The 22,379-nt window shown below is 40.4% G+C and overlaps 1 protein-coding gene across 4 annotated transcripts in view; it reads left to right on the top strand.

Annotated features, from left to right (window-relative positions):
* LOC132157484 (neurexin-1a-like) overlaps nt 1–22,379 on the top strand; it is a 157,941-nt gene that overhangs the window by 33,311 nt on the left and 102,251 nt on the right. For 2 of the 4 annotated variants that reach the window (XM_059566842.1, XM_059566840.1), the window contains exons 4-7: nt 13,615–13,916; nt 14,927–14,950; nt 16,178–16,339; nt 16,638–17,079. In XM_059566842.1, coding sequence (XP_059422825.1) covers nt 13,615–13,916; nt 14,927–14,950; nt 16,178–16,339; nt 16,638–17,079 — 930 coding nt within the window. The remainder of the gene's footprint in view (nt 1–13,614; nt 13,917–14,926; nt 14,951–16,177; nt 16,340–16,637; nt 17,080–22,379) is intronic. The other 2 variants (XM_059566845.1, XM_059566841.1) reach the window with 1 other exon arrangement.

The raw sequence follows: 22,379 nt of genomic DNA, 5'->3' as shown, positions 1-22,379 counted from the left end.
AGTCCAAATACTGTGTCAGGGTAAAGGTGGTCTCTCCGACTGGCATCACTCGAGAAAGGTCATCCAGCCCACTCCAAAAAGCACACATTGAGAATCTATCATTCCAGGACACCTGAAGGCAAATCTCAATGAACACCTCCACATAGTCTTACAGAGGAGAGTAGGGGAATATCAGGGTGACATAGGAAAACCCTCCTGACATGTTGGGTCAGTTCTTCTGTGATGAACTCATATAATGAAGTCAGAAGCTTGGTTTATTGAATGGTAATGGTACACTGGAATGCAGGTGAGTGAATAGATTACCACAGTGAAACAAAGAATGTACTTAACTGAGAGTAACAGTCGCTTCAGATGGAGAAACAACAATAGAGACGATCACAGGAGACAACAAGATGGAGAAACCACAATGAGGATAATCACAGGTAAGAATCCACAGGTAGATAATAGGGTGAGTCTGTATAGCATGTGTGTGAAAACCAGTGATACAGATTATTGTGTAGGTGGCAGGGTTTAAAGTGAGTGAAGTGCTGATTAGCAACAGGTACGGGTGATCAGGCTGAGGAGTGTGAGCAGACTGAAGACTGTGGCCACATCCACATGAAGCCTGAGGTAGGGTGACCATACGTCTTCTTTTTTCTGGACACATCCTTGCCAGGATTTCTATATAACCCAAAATATCCAGTCGTTGGCTTTGTTTTCCTGTTTTCATACTTTTAAAAGGTAATGATTAAAAAGTGTTTTGAACAATTAAATGCAGGCATTAGACATAATTGACAAATTGTGGCACGTGAGAAAGTTGGATCTTTCTCAGGCTTATTTTATATAAACAGGATTAGATCGCATATTTTTAAGCCGAATTGATACATAAAACGTCTCGGTTACGTCTGTAACCTTGGTTCCCCGAGAAAGGAACGAGACGATGCGTCGATAACGCCTTGGGAACGCATAATGCGTGAGTGCATCTGAAGCATCCATGTCAACTAGTCCAATGGCGAGAGTGAGCGTCAGGAGTGACGTCACGAGCAGGATTTGATAAAAACCCCAACCGGAGCAACCGGTGTTAGCTTCGACAGTGCCAAAGCAATTCGATCACAGGAACGAAGGAAGTATGGCAGGGAGACGCATCGTCTCGTTCCCTTCTCGGGGAACCAAGGTTACAGCCGTAAACCGAGACGTTCCCCATCGAGGGAGAGACGATACGTCGATAACGCCTTGGGAACGAGAATACCCAAACCGCCATAATTACAAGTACCTGAGTGTCAGCCAGAAAGAACTAACACCTCAAGAATTAAAAAACCTGAGACCCGGGAGTAGCATCCAGGTCTAGGCTATAAAACCTGACGAATGTGATTGGCAAGGACCAGCCTGCTGCATCACAGACATCCTGAAGAGAGGCCCCAGATAATAAGGCCCTAGAGGCCGCCATACTCCTAGTAGAATGAGCTCTGACCCTCAAAGGGCACGGTAGGTCATAAGACTCATAGGCAAGATGGATAGCCCCAACTATACACTTAATAAGTGTCTGTTTAGTGGCAAGAAGACCTATCTTAGGTGACCCGAAACAAACAAACAGCTGATCGGATTTCTGAAAAGAAGAAGTCCGATGAACATAAGTGTTCAATGCTCAAAAAGACATAAGTGTTAAAAACTCAAGAACTGAGCCAACAGAGCAGTGGACGGGGTCACACTGATGTTGGTAACACCAAGAAGAAAAAACATTCCATTTGAGTCTATAAAGTTTCCTCGTAGCTGGAGTTCTGGAGCTAAGAATGGTCTCCACAACCTCAGTTGAGAGACCACTCTCTATGAGTTGCGTCCCCTCAGAGGCCACACCCAAAGCTTCCAAATCTTTGGCCGGGGGTGAAATATAGTGCCCCCGGCCTGAGATAGAAGGTCTTTCCTGATCGGGATCTCCAAGGGAGGACCGCCGAGGAGATGAATCAGGTCCGCAAACCAGATTCGACTCAGCCAGAGTGGAGCTACGAGAAGTAGACTTACTCCATCCTGGCGGACTCTCTGCAGAACTCCTGGGAGCAGAGCAACAGGGGGAAAGGAGTACAGACGTAGCCTCGGCCACGTCTGTACCATAGCGTCCAACCCCAGGGGGGCTGGATGAGTAAGGGAGAACCATAGTGGACAGTGCGTCGTCTACTGAGACGCAAACAGATCCATTTCTGCTTGGCCATAAAATTCCCATATGAGCTCCACCACCTCGGGGTGAAGCCTTCATTCCCCTGGCCTCAGCGCCTGCCTCGACAGGGTGTCTGCTCCAATATTCTGAGTCCCTGGTATATACACTGCCCTCAGAGAGCGTAATTTCCCCAGGGACCACAGGAGGACCACTTGCACCTCATGTTTTCGGCTGAATGTTCATAATTGATGGATGAACATCTATGTCCGGGTAAAGGACATCAGCAATCCGGCGCAAAAAGTCTCAAATTTAGGGACCATCTCTAAATTTATATGCAATATTGGTATACACTTTTCTAACGTCAGTAGCATTTGAGGAGAATGACTTACATTCATAAAAACAACTGTAATTGTTCATCTAGGTGACACCTATAAAGCACAATTGAATTGATTGTTGGATATTTATTAAAATAAACTGTAAGTCATATGTAAATTATGCTACTTTTTCACATGGGCTCAAACGCAAATTTGAAACTCAATAGCATTTGAGGAGAAAGACTTGCAGTCATAAAACAATTGTAATGTGTTCATTTAGGTGTCAGCTACAATGCACACCTTATACATTTTTAATATATATTAAAATAAATTATAAATCATTTAGGTAAAAAAATAGGCCCATTTATCACTTTCAGCCACATTCCTGTGAAAGGTTTTTTTATTATTATTATTTTTTTACGAAAATTACCCATGGTTTTAACAATAACACCGCAAATCATCGTTCTTGTTGCCATGGTAACTGCAAATTAACTATGGTTTTCTTACTTCAAATAATAATTTACAAAGTATTAATATACTGTAATATTTTTTGATGTTGTTGTTGCTATAAAAAAGAGCTAAGCCATCAATAGCCTTTAAAATGACTTAAAATGCATTATATAAAAAAACAATGAGGCAATAATGATTGGTTAATAATGACACTGTTAAAATACATAATGTAGGCAAATACAAAATAAACAATTTATGTACATGTTATTACAAATGCCTGCAAAGGGAGCCAAATGCCATGTAATTGCTGCTGTTACACTTACAGGACAATCAGATCCTTGTTTAGGCTACTGACCAAACATTTAATTCATATTCATTTAATCTTTCATTTTTGCCCACCTTTTTGCTATAGATGACACAGCCTTTATAATTTCTTCAACAAAAAACGTGCATATCACAACCCTTACAAAAATAAACCATGTTTTTATCATAGTAAAACTACTTAATTTCATTTTGCATGATTTCTTTATGCTTGAGACTATAAAATAAAGTAGAGTCATAATAAAGTTATAGCCATAGGTAAATGTCAAGAGCTACAATTGTAATTTGAAAATAATAGGGGGGCACAACAATACAATCCTGCTTAGGGCACCTATTTGGCCAGCAGCGGCCCTGAGCGCAGACCCCCCTGACGGTTGATGTAAGAGACCACCGATGTATTGTCTGTGCAGACTGGCACATGATAGTCCCTCAGGTCTGGCAGGAAGTGCCTCAAAGCTTTGAAGACAGCCATTATCTCCAGGCAGTTGATGTGCCAGGAGTGATGATGGCTCTCCCACAGACCCTGAGCTGAGCGGCCTTCCATTACCGCTCCCCAGCCGGTAAGGGAAGCATCTGTCGAGATAGTAACCCAATGACAAAGAGCTCCCAATACCGGACCCTGGGACAGGAACCAGTGTTCTCTCCATATGACCAAGGCGCGGAGACACCGCCGCGTGATCTTGATCGTACAAATTGGGTTTCCCCTTGGGGAGAACCCTCTGGTCCTGAGCCACCACTTTAAAGGTCTCATGCCCAGCAGGCCAAAGGGGATCACATTGGACACTGCTGCCATGAGATCCAACAGTCTCTCCAACTGTTTCACAGTGCGTGACTGGCCTAGCTTTAGCTCTGATGTGGCTGTGAGGATATTGGCTATACAAGCGAGCGAAAGAGCGGCTCGCATCGTGACCAAATCCCATACCACCCCAAGAAAAGTGGTCTTCTGTAATGGAGATAGCACACTCTTCTTGGTATTGAGCCTCAAACCCAACTTCTGCATATGAGCGAGAACGACATCTCGATGCCGAACCGCCAACTGTTCTGATTCCGCTAAAATCAACCAGTCGTCCAAGTAATTCAGAATATGTATGCCCTGCAGCCTGAGCGGTGCCAGAGCTCCATCTAAGCACTTCATGAATGTGCTCACCTAAATCAACAATTTATAGGATCGTCAAGAACTTCAAGGAAAGAGGTTCAATTCTTGTAAAGAAGGCTTCAGGGCATCCAAGAAAGTCCAGCAAGCGCCAGGATCGTCTCCTAAAGAAGATTCAGCTGCAGGATCGGAGTGCCACCAGTGCAGAGCTTGCTCAGGAAAGGCAGCAGGCAGGTGTGAGTGCATCTGCACGCACAGTGAGGCGAAGACTTTTGGAAGATGGCCTGGTGTCAAGAAGGGCAGCAAAAAAGCCACTTCTCTTCAAAGAAAACATCAGAGACAGATCGATCTTCTGCAGAAAGTATAGTGAATGGACTGCTGAGGACTGGGGCAAAGTCATATTCTCAGATGAAGCCCCTTTCCGATTGTTTGGGGCATCTGGAAAAAGGCTTGTCCGGAGAAGAAAAGGTGAGCGCTATCATCAGTCCTGTGTCATGCCAACAGTAAAGCATCCTGACACCATTCATGTGTGGGGTTGCTTCTCATCCAAGGGAGTGGGCTCACTCACAATTCTGCCCAAAAACACAGCCATGAATAAAGAATGGTACCAAAACACCCTCCAACAGCAACTTCTTCCAACAATCCAACAACAGTTTGGTGAAGAACAATGCATTTTCCAGCATGATGGAGCACCGTGCCATAAGGCAAAAGTGATAACTAAGTGGCTCGAGGACCAGAATGTTGAAATGTTGGGTCCATGGCCTGGAAACTCCCCAGATCTTAATCCCATTGAGAACTTGTGGTCAATCCTCAAGAGGCAGGTGGACAAACAAAAACCCACTAATTCTGACAAACTCCAAGAAGTGATTATGAAAGAATGGGTTGCTATCAGTCAGGATTTGGCCCAGAAGTTGATTGAGAGCATGCCCAGTCGAATTGCAGAGGTCCTGAAAAAGAAGGGCTAACACTGCAAATATTGACTCTTTGCATACATGTCATGTAATTGTCAATAAAAGCCTTTGAAACATATGAAGTGCTTGTAATTAGATTTCGGTACATCACAGAAACAACTGAAACAAAGATCTAAAAGCATTTTCACAGCAAACTTTTTGAAAACTAATATTTATGTAATTCTCGAAACTTTTGGCCACGACTGTACAAGACAACAGTAAATATGACAGACAGGTTTGACACAGATCGCTTGCTGAGGCACAGAAAGCTAACACCGGTTGCTCCGGTTGGGGTTTTTATCAATTCCTGCTCGTGACGTCACTCCTGACGCTCAATCTCACCATTGGACTAGTTGACATGGATGCTTCAGATGCACTCACGCAGTATGCGTTCCCAAGGCGTTATCGACGCAACGTCTCTCCCTCGATGGGGACTCTGTTCCAGCCACGCTACTTTATTACAAGAGTACTGAACTAGGAACAATTATTTAAAATAATAATTAATTAATTAATTAATTTAAAGATAAAATAATAATGTACAATAATGTGTAATCTTTAATAGTACAGACACAGCCAATTGTCTGTAGTTGTGTTGTTGTCACAGCGCGATAGGACGTGCAGAGGAAGAAACAGGGTCTGGGTCCAAATGCAGGGAAATGATTTATTAATTATAAACAGGAACAAAAAAGGCCAACATGACAAAAAACAAAACAGAAACAAATCACAGGAACAGAGCAGACACAGCCAAAATGCAAGACACGAAACATCAGACATATAATACAGCCAGACAGAGTGGTGTGTGAGACGAGAATATATAGTCCATGACAATGAGCAAAAGCTGTGTGTGTGATTGAGAGACAGGTGTGCAGAGTGAAGGTAAATGAGTCCAGGAGCAAGGGAGAAACACAGGTGTAGCAACTAAAACAATGATGAGGTAACAAGATAGGCGCGGTAAGAAAAGATACAGGACAAAAGCCCATGGCACCAAACAAACACAACACTCACAGAAGACAGTGACAGAAAGACAGAAAACTGTGACAGTTGTATTGTATTGTAGTTCTGTTTGTATTCAAGTCTAACAAACAGATTTTTTCATTTTTTAAATGTATTTATTAATGTAGAGTTGTGCATGAGTGAAGACCCATTACGGAAATTAACCATGGTTTTGCTATATTAACCATGGTTTAACCATGGTATTTGTAGTAAATCTGTGGTTATTCAAATGGTAGTCAACACGCCAAAAAACCATGGGTTACTACAGTTTTACTATAATAAAAACATGGTTATTTTTCGTAAGGGACAGCTATTATGGGAGTGGCTTGATGGAGCAGGAGATGCCTATAACATGAACTTGACCCTTAAAAAACTTTAATTAATGCTGTCAGGTAAAAAATGTGCAAAAATAAAATAAAATTAATTGCTAATTACTACATTGAAATAAAAATGTAAAGCCTCTACAAATATTAGAAATCGTGAATCTAGATAATTGGGAATCATGTAAAACATTTTATTAAAATAAAAACAGTGGACATTTATCTATTATAACATGAATGTAGTTTTGTTCGCTTGGCTGTTTCTTTATAAAAGTCAAGTTTTTCATCAGATGTCTTTTTAATTATATGATGTCATTACGTTACCGTCTTGCTGTCAGCCAATCATTGCACTGCTGATCGTGGTTTCGAGTATTGATACATAACTCCTTTTAAACCGACCCATAAACACACAATCATCTCAGATTAACTCAATCCAGTCATACTAACCATGAACAGTAGTTGCGTTTGAAGAACCAAATTAACCAGATCCTGAGTAGCGTGATGATATCATCTTGGATGTCACATTTGATCTCGGATGTAATAAGCGACGTATGAAGAACAGGCCCCTGCTGTTGGTGTGTGTTTTGATCAAGTCTGCTCATGCTATGGTTATGTCTGCTCATGTTCGTGTTTAGTCTTTGTTTTGTATTAGCTCACATTGGATGGAATAAAACTGCACATGGGTTCTTAAAAATAGCCTCCAGTGGGATTTGTTATAAAACTTTATAAACGACCTCTCTTTGTTGCAAATTATTACCAAATATCCTATGTAGTGTTTACCCTTAGATGGTTAATGTAATAGTCTTTACTATGCCAAAAACTACTGTGAGACAAGTGAATAATCTAGACGTATCCTAAAAGGCCCTTTCTTTTCTCAGTGCAGTCTAATGTAGTTTACTGACTTGAAACTACTGGTCTTGAGACCACCATGAGCACATGCCATAGGACCATCGGACTTGGGACAACTGGACTTGTGACTACACGGATGGACCTGACCCTTGATGTTGGATTTAGGATAGATTTGTTCTTGTTTGTTGCAAGCATAAGGGTGAGCTTGTGGTCTGTAGGAGGCATGGCGGTCATGACGCAAGGTTCTGTCATGGGTTCTGAAATTGATTCTGAAAGTCCTGAGTGGAATTGATCAGAATCTAAGGCCTTGGAAAGACATAAGTAAACTGTGGAGGCCTTGCAGAAACTAGATAGATTTGACCAAGGTCCCACTCCACTTCTCCCACGATAAAGGAAGATCAATTCAGTTTAACAGCTAGTTGTAGAAACTGGCAGAGTGTCCCTCGATGACCATTGGCAGGCAGCACTGAGGGATCTGAAGGGCTTGTTAATGCCAGCATTGAATTAACCAATTGGAATATTTTCATCATAATTTACTACATTTGTCAAATGTAAAATTTCACAAATGTGCACCTTGAGGAAAAGATCATCCTGGTTGTGGCTGATGAGGTTAAATCCCAAAGTGATAAAATCCGTACCTTCTGAGTTCAACATAAGGCAGTGCTCTTCTGTCATGTTAAAAATAGGCAGAGGCAACTCAATTTCATGGTTTATTGCAAGGTAATTGGTGCAGGATATGTGTAGGTAAGTAAGTTAAAGGGACAATAAGTAACTTTTTAGGTATTTTATTATCTAAAATCAATATTTTTATTCATAAATATGCCCTCAATGGTGTACAAATACCTATGCCAATGTTTAAACTAATCCTCGTAAATGAAGAATTTATTATCTTTGTATACATGGGACGGGTAGGTCGACAGGGGCTTCCATGTAGTTCCGCCATCTTGCAAAACTATAATAGCAGAGAGGGACAAAAAGTACTAAGCCAACGCGTTTTCGGTCAGAGCCAGAAACGCAGGTGCAGAGCAGTGAGAGGCGCTTGAAACTGCACCGGCAAGTTTAAAAGGTTGGATTGGATTCTTATTATGGACCATACATATGCCGCGCCACAGGAGAAGAAAACATCGTCGCCAAAACGAAGTGCTATTAGAAGACATCCTGTCAAAGCTTTTTGGTACATATCGCCTAATGTAGATGCAACGCGCATTTGAAAAAGCGAGGCGCTGGAGAGCAAAATTAGTTTGAATGCAAAATACAATTTCACCACTAGATGGGAGTAATTCCTACTTACAGTCCCTTTAAATACTATATATGAAATGCACTTAACAGGTGACAACAGTCCTTTCTATGCAGGTGGTGATTAGTGGCAATAGACTATTTGGAACAAACACAGAGGAACACTGGAGAACAATGATGAAGGAGTACAATGGAGTTACAACGAGGAGATGAAACGGGTAAGTATTTCCACAGGTAAGAAAAAAGGAATCTGAACAGTCTTGTGGGTAACGTCGATAAGACTACAAAATGACAGTGTGTGGAACTGGTGTAAGTGCATTATCAACAGATGATTACCTGGCAGGAAACGACTGTACTGGGGATTACATAAAGCACAGTGGTAACAGTGACTTCTCTGAATGGTGGATCTCATTTGGAGGTCCAAATTAAATGTCATTTGAAATAAATAAATAGTTCAGTTACCCAGTGTGGGAGGTAAGATAAACACTGTTTTATATTTTCTTAAATATAACTTTATATAAATCACCAAATTGTATTTATTTATTTATTTTACCTTTGATTTTCTAGAATAAGTGGAAGTCATGTCTTTTCATCCATGCATGTCCGTCTGGCAGTCATAGATCCATGCATCTACCGTTGGATTGATTGGTTAAAATGAAAAGTAAAGCATATGTTATCAGTGTAGCAGTAGTAGAAACCAGGTGCCTGTACAATAGGTCTAAACAATGTAGTATACTGGATAGTCACTCACCTCCAACACACCTGCCTGTACATTAAGTGATCTCAAGAAGTGATCTCAAGGATCTTGATTAGCTGGTTCATGTATGTTTAATGAAATGTTTAAATAGAACTCTAGGGTTCTAGGGCTGGGTGATATGATGATATTATTGTATATAGATGATGTCTCATAAGTATCATGATGTTGATGTCAACAGTCAGGTAACAGATGATTATCGACATTATCAAAAAAAAACAAAAAAAAAACAAATAATAAACCTAGTAAGTTGCAAAAATATTTTACATGGCACCATAGTCACCACACAGGTCTTTTTATATGCAAGAATGAAATAATTTAGTAGGAGGGTTGGCAATCGAAAAGCTATTCCAATTTCGGAATTCAGATCATATGCGTAAGGTCAGGAATCGCATACGTTTCTGAATATTTCTGAATATATATTTAAACAGACTGTATAATGATGAAAAACCACAAGCATGACAGGTATAATTAAAATACACAAATTCCTTCAGCGCACATTTCAGTGCAATATTTTTACAGATTTTTTAAACCATGTATACAATATAATTGTTTTATTAAGCTGAGATGTAGCACTATACATTTTTAATTCATTTGCAACAAAACTATAAAATATATGCATTCTGAGTTTCGGCAGCCCAACACTGAATATTATATTGTGGGCATTGTGTTTTGATTAATAAAATACAAATTATAAAAATTACAATACAAAAATTACATTTAAATTACCTTGTTTTTAAATCAATAAATCCGTTATTTTTATTTAGTTAAAAACAGGCCAAAAGAGCCCTCCGGACTAGTAGGCTACCAAAAAAAAAAAAAAAAAAAAAAAAAACCTAGCAACACCAAAAAAACAGCAAAGCTAATATTTTCTGTCAGTTTAAGCACAAACTAAGAAAAGTAAAACCAAACTGTGTGGCAAATCATGTACATACATGCTATTTACATATTATTGTAGCCCAATTTGTACTGAATACAGTATTTTCAGAATCAAGCCATGTATATGTTTAGAAGCAACTGAAAAAAGCACAAAAGCATGTCAAAACTTCTCTAGGCCCCCAAAACCCCCTAGACCTCAGAGGGTTAAGACTAGGGCTGTCACTATAACAGATTTTTCATATCACAGTTATTGTGGCCTTCAAGATATATCGTGATGTTTATAGAAATCTTGGGGGAGGAAAAGATATCAGTCAAATCATTTTTTACTTTGTTTGAGTTTTTCTTTTTCACCCAACTCTGGTTTTCTCCGTCTTCTTTGAAGCTCCTATGAAATAACACAGAATGTGAGATTGATGGTCCTTCTGTGTCTTGGCAAATGTTTAATGACAGTCCTCATTGGTACCTCATTGGAATCATCTTGAGCTGGATGTCCCTTTTCATAAGCTAATGAGTTAGTGTTCCTCACTCCTTCTCTTAAGCAGAAGTTTATCCGTGATATACATGTAAAATAATGGTTTCTTTTGATGGCAATCCGTTTTTATAAAGATTGTAGCAAGATGCCACTCCCCAGTGATTTTGGGTTTTAAGTAGGGTTCCTTACTCTAGTTAGGAGCATCTCAGGTCGAGCTGCCTCCAATATATTTACTGTGGTCCAGCTGTAAAGTTCATCAAAGTTACTAGCTGTCTAAGGAAAGTGACCTTTGACAAGCTGCTCTTTGGCCAGGTGAAGCAAGAAAAAGAAGGGTTATTGAAGTAGGGTTTCTTGCTCCATTCTCATAATACAAGATAGGTCGGGCTGCCTCCCCAGAAATAGTAGCTGTCTGAGCATAGTTTCCCTTTGATGAACTGATCATTGGATTGGGTTGTTTCTCTTGTATTTAGTGGGTTTCATGTATATTGACCATTATCTTTAGAAATTATAGCTGTTTGAGGATAGTTGTGTTCCAAACTTGGTCGAATGGGATATCCCTTCCTAAATATTATGTGTTGGTTGGGTTCTCCATTTGCCCTAAGGTGTTTTAGCTGTCTGGAGCATCATTGGCATACCCCTTTAGAAATGGTGTATATTTGCCTACTTCTTTTGGTGCTATCTCATCAGGTGGCCAAGCATGCACTGCAGCAATTTGCTATGTCTATGGCCTGTCTATGGCCTGACTGTTTCACGTCTCCATTCACACAATTTTTTATTCCCCATAGTGTCCACTTGAGGACGCAGTGTCTCACTCTTTTTTCCTAATCTTCCTTAATTTTTGACATAATATTTTGTATTTTACATTATTTCTGAATGTCTGTAATTGCAAATTATTATTATTATTATTTTATTTTTTTTGCTATATTGACTAAAATGTGTAACAAGGTTCTTTAAATTACCTTTACTATTTAACTGATTATTAATTAATTATTAACAAACCATTAATTATGGTCATCCCTAAATATTCTGCATTTGAAAATGTATTGCCAAGGGTAAAACATTCTGTTTACAGTGTATCATATTAAGAAAGTATTTTTATATAATATATACTAGAATAATTTAATTGTTTGCAACAATTGTGAGGTTAGCGTGAGTTTAATATATGATCAATATATTTTCCTCCTTTATCAGATTAGCCTTCTTCCTCTTCTTGGTTGGGTTATGTTTCTCCATGCTGTAAACTCTAGGGGTAAGGCTTCTAAGTCAGGGCATTTTTAGGGGCATGATTTTTAAATGACAATTATTTTCAGCTGCCACATTTATCAATATCTGATCTTTTATATGATGGGATACAAATGTAAACTCTATCGTAAGTTGTTTTGTGTGCTCATATAAATGAGGGCCAAGGAGAGCAGCTTGCCCTGAGACCACAGAAGGATCTGATGCGCCCCTTTGTAAAGTGGATGCAACCACAGACTTCCCTGGTGATTTATGTAAGAAACCACAAATGTGTTGTCTGTAAGGACAAGCACATGGCCCCTCAGGTCTGGGAGAAAGTGCTTCGAAGCTTTCATTTCCAGTCAGTTTATGTGGAATGAAAGATGATGACCCCTCCCCACAGACCCTGAGCTGAGCACTCACTCATGGTCACTCCGCAGCCTTTGAAGTATGTGGCTGTCGTAAGCATTACATGATGACAAGGAACATCCAGCATAAGACCCTGGGACAAGAACCGAGGTTTCTTCAACATAAACAAGGTACAAAGTCACCTGCTCGTAACCTTAATCATGCAGAATGCCAAAATGTATCACGTTGGATGCAGTTGCCATCAGACCTAACAGACTCTGCAACCGTCACAGTGAGTGACCGGCCTAGCTTTAGCTAGTGTATGGCTGCAAGGATTAAACTGATATAAGCAGGAGACAGACTTGCCTACATCACTGTCGATACCTTTTCCGAGCTTAAATAAGTAGTCCTCTTTATTGGACAAAGCACACTTTTCTTGGTGTTCAGCCTTAACCCAAATTTAGTTTACACAGATCTCTCTCAGGTGAAGGAACTCCTTTTCTAAGACAGTCTACAGCTCTTGTTCCATTACCAGAGACAGCTCGGCACACACCACTGTGGGCAGGACCCTGTTGAAACAAAGGAGAAGAGAGCCATATCCCATTTCCGCAACATTCCTAGGAAGAGACTGGACCAAAAACTGACCAAGAACCGCTGTGCCCTGAAATATAATGTAGTGAAGTTGGCCTGCTATCAAAATCCTGAGTCCTGCAGCATCATGACAGAAGCCCTCTTTGAGAGGTTGATGGTCCTCAGACCCTGCATAAAGTTTCCTACCTGCATTATTTGGTTGCATACCCAAATACATAATACAGTTGCTGCCTTAGCATCGGAAGATCCAAACTTCTTAATTCTATTTTGCTTCCATTGAGAAGAAATATCAACATGGGCAAAACTATATATCCAGAAGCGTTCCCAAAGAAACACTACTTGATGTAGCACGAGCACCCTTGAAAGGGAACCAGGAACTGAAGGAATAAAATGGCTGTGGTGGCCATCATTTTGGACCAGATATCTGGTATATAGATAAAGAAGCCCTGTCTAAAAGACATTGTTTGGTACAGATAGATATTGTAAACATACAATTCAGAGATTGATTTTTTCAAGATCACAGGTCACTCTGGCCAACCTCAGTCACCTGTAAACGTATCTGTGCTAGCCAATCATTTATATATTTTGCCGTTGTTGTGTGCTTGTGCAATAGTCAACATAAGTGTGCAAAGTGTGGTTAGAGATGAATCCATCTTTCAGGTTTTTAACCCATCTTTTTTCTTATTTGTTTTCAGAAATGGAAGAATATGTGGCAACATTCAAAGGTTCAGAGTACTTCTGCTATGACCTTTCTCTGAACCCGATCCAAAGCAGCAGTGATGAAATCACGCTGTCATTCAAAACACTCCAGAGAAATGGACTGATGCTTCACACGGGAAAATCTGCTGACTATGTCAACCTGGCGCTGAAAAACGGAGCAGTGTCTCTTGTCATTAATTTGGGTTCTGGGGCATTTGAAGCTCTGGTGGAACCAGTCAATGGGAAATTTAATGACAATGAATGGCATGATATAAAAGTAACAAGAAATCTGCGTCAGGTAATAGAGCTACAGGAATAAGGAAAAATAAAAACCTGAAATTATTTTCTTGTATGAATAGGCACACTTTTTTATAATAAGACATGGTACTTTGTTTTGAATTAACCACATTCAAAGTCTTACTGAAAAGTGATTATAATAATTCAGACATGATTTAAGGGATTCCAATTAACTAGGAATAAAAATCAGTAGGTATTTCTTTAGCATATTCTTGGTTTCATTTTACTTCCCAAGACATGGCCTTAGTAATACAAAGTGTGTGCTGGAATCTTATTGTAAATATATATATAAAATAACCTTCTGCACCTCTTCAGCTAATTTTTCACTGCTTGTTTTAAGTAAATCCAGAGAGTAGCTCTTAAACGACAAAAGATGGTTTGTGCTGCCACAAGTTGTTAGTAAATCTGGCTCATGGTAAGTAAAAAAACACAGTAAAGTATGCACATTGAAAATGAATGACATTTCAATTTAGTAAAGCAATAATCCACGAGAGGCCTTGTTTATAATTACCAAGCATCTATTAATCTAGAATCTAGAGTTAAGGCCACTATATTAAGTGGCCCTAACTACTGTGTACTTACCTACTTCTATTTAAAAAAAAAAATCTATAATTTCTATAACTACATTTATAAATAAATTGTTGAAACATCCCTTATGCCTTAACCCACCCTTTAAACTACTCAAACCACCAAACCTTGCTGTATACTGCAATTCAGTATGCACACAATAAGTACAAGTAAGTTTTTTGATGTAAGTACATTGTAGTTAAGGCCACTAAATATTAAGTCGGACCTTAAAATCAGATACTAACAGATGCTAAGCATATCAATTATTGTTTGTTGTATGCAGTTACTAATATGCTTTGTAAAAACTAACGTTACTCATGGAATGTGTCATGCTACTAACCAACTGCTTCTTAATCTTTAACAAACTATGTACTAACCTTGGTAATCATCGTCGTTATTCTATTCACACTTTTTAAATTTCCTTTCTCCTCCTTTTCCACAAAGCACTCAGGCATTGGACATGCTATGGTAAACAAACTACATTGTTCGGCAGATATTATTCTAATTGATTCTTATTTTGGGTATGCTGTATGTTATTTTACCTTTCCTTGATTGTAGACATTAGAAAAATGGAACTGGTTGGTTACTTTTTTATTTATTTTTATTTATTTTATTTTTCTGTTTAATCTACTTAATTTAGTTTTCCAGCAGCCATTTTCTCCAATTTCTGTCCAGTTCACTTTGAACCACTTTAGAAGCATCATCCCGAACATTTTACACAACAGTAGTTTGAACATGTCCTAGTTGCCGCAGTCAGTTCTATTCCCTCCCTCTCCGCATGGTCTGCCAAATGCTGTGCTGATAAAATTCATCCATAATCTATGTTTGTCTTTTTAATAAGGTTTTTTTATTTTTTTTTATATATTTTTTTTTTTACTCTAGTCCCACCTTATGCCACTTTTTGAAATGTTTTAGGCATCATAATTTAATGACACTACCCTATATTCACATAAAATTAACTTAAAAAGTAAAATCAGATTTTATGTGAATGCACAAAAAAGAAAGTGGCATGAGATTTGAATGTATTCACCAAACTGTGGCACTGCTCAAAATGGATTTGAACCCTGTTGCATGGTTTCCTTTTAATTTACTTACAAGCAAACATACTAAAAACACTTTCCTAGTTACTAACACCATTTTTGTGTCTGTCAATTAATTATAGGTTGCTATGGGGCATTACTAACACATTCTTTGGTTTAATAAATCAACACGTGATTATATTTAAGTAAATTATGTCTTCTTCAAAGCTATCCCTTCAAATGTATGCAAAATATCAAAGAAAAAAAGAGACATAAAAATGGGTTTTAATCTAAAAAGATTGTATATAAAAAATAAAGGAATAATGTCAGTTTTACTGAATGTAACCCCGAAGACACTGTGTAATGACTATGGGGAACATGAGAGTGGTCACAAGGTCTGAAGCCCTATAGAATCACACCAGCTCATTGGTTGATGGTGTTAAAGTGCCGCTCATACGGAGTGAGCCTATAAATGTGCTGGTATGAAGCTCCTTCAGATTCATACCAGCACCATCAACCACTTCAGCACCATAAACCAATGAATTGTTGTGATTCTATAGGGCTTCGGATGTTGTGAGCACTTACAGGTTCCCCATTGTTCTTACAAAAAAAATAGAAAACCAGACAGTAGCAAACTGGCATCTGTATATCCTTTTTCCTGTGGTTTGTTCTTTAGGTAACAATATCTGTGGATGGAATACTGACCACCACAGGATATACTCAAGAGGACTACACCATGCTTGGATCTGATGACTTTTTCTATGTTGGAGGAAGTCCTAGTACAGCCGACCTGCCGGGATCACCTGTTAGCAACAACTTTATGGGCTGTCTAAGGGAGGTAAAGAACCTGATATAAGATGTACAGAGGAAGCTTTATATATATTTAAAAAGTTATAAAGCTTTTGTTTGTCCTACATTAATAGATCCATTCATATCAAGAAAGAAATAGTCTAAATTGCGTTTGCAGTACAAAACAGGTACAAATCACCTGCAATTGAATTAATCATTATATCAATCAGTCTTTCCTCCCATTGATTTAATGGTTCTGCAAACACAGTTTAGATTTTAAACACAGAAGTGTTTCAAATTACCTCTGTTCAATTGTAATTTTATATTTTGACATATTGTATTTATAGGTAGCGTATAAAAACAATGATGTTCGACTGGAGCTGTCCAGACTGGCCTTTAAAGGCGACCCAAAAATGAAGATTCATGGAGTTGTTGCCTTTAAGTGTGAGAATGTTGCCACATTAGATCCCATCACTTTTGAGACACCAGAATCCTTCATCACACTCCCTAAATGGAACACTAAGAAAACTGGTTCTATTTCCTTTGACTTCCGCACCACTGAGCCCAATGGACTTCTCCTCTTTAGCCATGGGAAACCTAAGCAACAGACAAAAGGGGCCAAAAGCCCTTTCACACGGAAGGTAGACTTCTTTGCCATTGAGATGCTGGATGGTCTTTTGTATTTGCTTCTGGATATGGGATCAGGCACAACCAAGACACTGGCTGTGAACAAAAAAGTGAACGATGGAGAATGGTATCATGTGGACTTCCAGAGGGATGGAAGATCAGGTAATATTTTGCTGACTTTTGTAGCGTTAGTAACACTGGTGTATTTCATTGGCTGACTTTGGTCATGTGCTCAATTATTACAAACATAGTTCAATGATTTGTTCTTTCCTGAAACTACCATTCAAACAACCATCCACAAACCACATGACAAGAAGAACTACAGCTCTCCACCTGTGGTTGGACGCATGGTTTGGTAAAAAATTACAGTTGGGATGCTTTCATTGTGAATAGATTGGATGGGCTAAGAAAGCATGCAAATGAACAGCTATGGAAACATTTACTGAATAAATTCCTTGTTGCACAACAAATAACTCATGTTACACTGGAAAAATAGCACCCACATAAACTGAAATAATTTGACTGAATAATGAACAAAAGAACAGCTTAAAGTAGCGCAATGACCATATCCCAAATATAAAAACTCAAAATATGTAATTTCCATACATAAAATGTATATTTTACAGTCACTGTTATGCACATTCATAATTAACACAGCTCAAATGCTTCCTACCAAAGGTCCTCCTTCACAAAACTTGACATCTCAGGCAGTTTATCATGGGTAGAGTGCAATTCATACACATACACTGCAACAATTTAAAAGTAGCCAAATTTCGTTAAAAAAAAAAAAAGAAATGCAGACTTGACAACCCTGCATACAACACATGCTGCAGGAGTCAGATTTCACTGATCATGATTTGAGAGTAAGAATAGATTACTATTAAGACCATGGTGGAGGATTTGCTGCTTAACAGATCCTGAGCTCAGTGACCAATTTGGCTAGAGGGCCAATTGATTCCGGAACCCGGAATACCACTGTTGCTGTTGTGACTACGGACAAAGGAGCCAGAGGGAAGGAGGAGACAGAGGGAAAGAGGAATGAGGCGATTCTGGAGGGGCGGAATCGTTGTCAAACCAAGGTGGATGTCTGAGGAACAAGGTGGCCAGTTAGAACCAGTGGGATGATGGTCCATGGTGGAGATAAGGGAGCAGGGAGCCAAGGCAGAGCCGATGGGTCAGAGGGCCAAGATTGAGTCTGGGATTTGGGGGCTGAAGCAGAGATAGAGGATCCTCACACCAATGCAGAGCTGGTGACTGGAAGGCCCAAGGCAAATCCGCATAAGGGGGAAGTTATGGCCTAGTGATTAGAGAGTTTGACTCTCAGGCTGGCAGTATGACTACTTAGGTGCCCTTGAGCAAGGCATCAAACTCCCAACTGCTTCCCGGGCGCCGCAGCATAAAGGACTACCCACTGATCTGGGTATGTGTTCACAGTGTGTGTGTGTTCACTGCTTTATGTGTGCACTTTGGATGGGTTAAATGCAGAGCATGAATTCTGAGTATGGGTCATCATACTTGGCTGAATGTCACGTCACTTTTTTCACTTTCATAATAGGGTAGGGTATTTCTGGAAGAGGAGGTGAGAGAGGGAGGCTGGATGGGAACTCAGGAGACTCAGGAGATACTAAGCTGGGCAAAACCAGCTGAGATGCAGGAGTGATGTTGCTGGCTTGCACACCTAGTCAGATGTATCTTGAGACTCAGGCTTATTGGTCTGACTTCCTCTTGTGCTAGCCAAGTCAAGTCACCTTTATTTATATAGTGCTTTAAACAAAATACATTGCGTCAAAGCAACTGAACAACATTCATTAGGGAAACTGTGTCAATAATGCAAAATGACAAATAAAAGCAGTTCATCATTGAATTCAGTGATGTCATCTCTGTTCAGTTTAAATAGTGTCTGTGCATTTATTTGCAATCAAGTCAACGATATCGCTGTAGATGAAGTGACCCCAACTAAGCAAGCAAGAGGCGACAGTGGCAAGGAACCAAAACTCCATCGGTGACAGAATTTAGAAAAAAAACCTTGGGAGAAACCAGGCTCAGTTGGAGGGCCAGTTCTCCTCTGACCAGACGAAACCAGCAGTTTAATTCCAGGCTGCAGCACAGTAAGATTGTGCAGAAGAATCACCTGTTTCCTGTGGTCTTGTCCTAGTGGTCATCTGCACAAGGTCTTTACAGGAGATCTGTATCTGGGGCTCTAGTTGTCCTGGTCTACGATGTCTTTCAGGGCTGTAGAGGTCTTTTCTAGTTGCCAATCCACCATCTGGTCTGGATACGTACTGGATCCGGGTGACTGCAGTGACCCTCTGATCTGGATACAGACTGGATCTGGTGGGTACGAGGACCTCGGAATAAGAGAGAAACAGACTAATATTAGCATAGATGTCATTCTTCTAATGATGTAGCAAGTACATTGGGTGTTATGGGAAGTGTTCCTAGTTCCGGTTTACCTAATTAATGCAGCCTAAAAATCCTTTAACGGATTTGGATATTAAAAGCATATTAGTATGTTATGTGTAAGCCAGGTTAAAGAGATGGGTCTTTAATCTAGATTTAAACTGCAAGAGTGTGTCTGCCTCTCGAACAATGTTAGGTAGGTTATTCCAGAGTTTAGGCGCCAAATAGGAAAAGGATCGGCCGCCTGCAGTTGATTTTGATATTCTAGGTATTATCAAATTGTAGAGGATTATAATGTAACAGGAGCTCACTCAAATACCGAGGTGCTAAACCATTCAGGGCTTTATAAGTAATAAGAAATATTTTTAAATCTATACAATGTTTGATAGGGAGCCAGTGCAGTGTTGACAGGACTGGGCTAATAGGGTCATACTTCCTGATTCTAGTAAGAAGTCTTCCTGCTGCATTTTGGACTAGCTGTAGTTTGTTTACTAAGCGTGCAGAACAACCACCCAATAAAGCTTAACAATAATCTAACCTTGTGGTCATAAATGCATGGATAAACATTTCTGCATTTGACATTGAGAGCATAGGCCGTAATTTAGATATATTTTTGAGATGGAAAAATGCAGTTTTACAAATGCTAGAAATGTGGCTTTGTAAGGCAAGATTGCTATCAAATAGCACACCTAGGTTCGTAACTGATGACGAAGAATTGACAGAGCAGCCATCAAATCTTAGACAGTGTTCTATGTGAATACATGCAGAGTTTTTAGTTCATATAATTAACACCTTTTTTCTGAATTTAGCAGTAAGAAATTACTCGTCATCCAGTTTTTATATCGACTATGCATTCCATTCGTTTTTCAAATTGGTGTGTTTCACCAGGCCGCGAAGAAATATAGAGCTGAGTATCATCAGCATAACAGTGAAAGTTAACACCATGTTTCCTGATGATATCTCCCAAGGGTAACATAAAAAGCTTAACGAGTAGCGGCTCTAGTACTGAGCCTTGAGGTACTCCATACTGCACTTGTGATCGATATGATACCTCTTCATTCACTGCTACGAATTGATGGTGGTCATGTAATTATAATTTAAACCATGCTAATGCACTGCCATTAATGCCAACAAAGTGTTCAAGTCTATGCAAAATAATGTTGTGGTCAATTCTGTCAAACACAGCACTAAGATCCAATAGAACTAATAGTGAGAGACAACCACGATCAGATGATAAGAGCAGGTCATTTGTAACTCTAAGGAAAGCAGTCTCTGTACTATGACGGTCTAAATCCTGACTGGAAATCCTCACAGATACCATTTTTCTCTAAGAAGGAATATAATTGTGAGTATACTAACTTTTCTAGTATCTTGGACAGAGAGGGGAGATTCGAGATTGGTCTATAATTAACTAGTTCTTTGGGGTCAAGTTGTGTTTATTTGATGAGAGGCTTAATAACAGCTAGTTTGAAGGTTTTGGGGACATATCCTAATGACAATGAGGAATTAATAATAGTCAGAAGCGGATCTATGACTTCTGGAAGCACCTATTTTTGGAGCTTAGATGGTATAGGGTCTAACATACATGTTGTTGGTTTAGATGATTTAACAAGTTTATACAATTCTTCCTCTCCTATAGTAGAGAATGAGTGGAACTGTTCCACTGGGGGTCTATAGTGCACTGTCTGATGCAATACTGTAGCTGAAGGCTGAATGGTTACAATTTTATCTCTAATAATATCGATTTTAGAAGTAAAGTAGTTCATAAAGTCATTACTGCTTGTTGTTGGGAAATGTCAACACTTGTTGAGGCTTTATTTTTCGTTAATTTAGCCACTGTATTGCTAGCTTGTGTGTTTCAGTGGGCTTGGGCTCTCTGTCTGCGTTGGGCTCAGGCAATCGCTTCATGCATTAGGGTGATGCGTGGCTGGGCTCTGGATCGGGGCAGTTGAATTCCTTATCTGCGAAGCCCAATGGTGAATGGCTACCCGCAATTCACTAGCACCCTCTCCATAAATGAGGCAAAGGTAACTCGAGAACCTTCTTCAAACAGCTTAGCTTTTGTCACATTGCCAGGCAGCTGTCTGGGTAGTGCGTCAGGCACGCAATATCTAAAATATTCCCTCATATGGTCCTCAAGGCAGAGGAGCCTAACTGCATGAATTTCATTAATTTGATTGTAATGATACAACCTTGGTAATCGTCGGGAAGAAGGAGGCGGGAACCGGCGGACAATCAAAACGGAAATTTAATAATTCAAAATAAACACAAAACAGCGCAACAGCCCCTCGCGGACGACTGTTGCGGACAAATAAAAAGCAAAACACAAACTAAAACCCAGGCCTGGTCCTCTCTCGTCCTTCACTGTCGTTGCTCCAGTTTTATATCCTTCCATCCCCTCCGTGGGCCTCGAGACCGGCGGGTCGAACAGGTGTAGCTCATCTCCAATCACTCCACCGGCCTCGCTCCCACGTCCCTCGGCCCCGCCCCACTAGTCACATACCCCCATTGCCCCTCGCAGGCCGGGGGGGGGGTACTCCTGAGACTTGCGCTCTACTCCCCCCCCCCCCCTCCCTCTGGGAGGGACTGCTCACGGGGACCTGCGGGAACCTGGGGGTAGGACAGATGAGGCGAGAGAAAAGGAGATGGAAGGAGGAGTGACAGAGACGAGAGAGGGGAGAGAGGAAAAAAAAAAATTCTGGTTCCCAGACCCACTGCTGCTCGGCCCTCCACCAGCTGGGTGATCTCCTCCGCGGTGCCTGGCGGTGGCACTGGATGGCCCTCAGCGGACGGCACGACACTCCTCCGCCACCCGGTGGACGGCGACAGCTCCTCCGGTTTTGGGCAGCCGGCAGGAGTCCCCCGTTCCCTGCTCCTCCCCGTTCTGGTGGATGGCAGCAGGCTCCGGCCACCTGGCGAACGGCGCCGACTCCTCCGCTCCCTCACGGACGGCAGCCACCCCTCCATATCGTGGGCGGCCGGCAGCGAGCTCGCCCATCCCCGGCAACTCACTCCTGCCCACCGCCTCGAGCGTCCATGGCGGCACACTCCTCGCCTGCTCG

Source organism: Carassius carassius, chromosome 14 (genome assembly GCF_963082965.1).
Source record: "Carassius carassius chromosome 14, fCarCar2.1, whole genome shotgun sequence".
NCBI lineage: Eukaryota > Metazoa > Chordata > Actinopteri > Cypriniformes > Cyprinidae > Carassius > Carassius carassius.
This window is presented reverse-complemented; position numbering and strand designations above follow the sequence as displayed.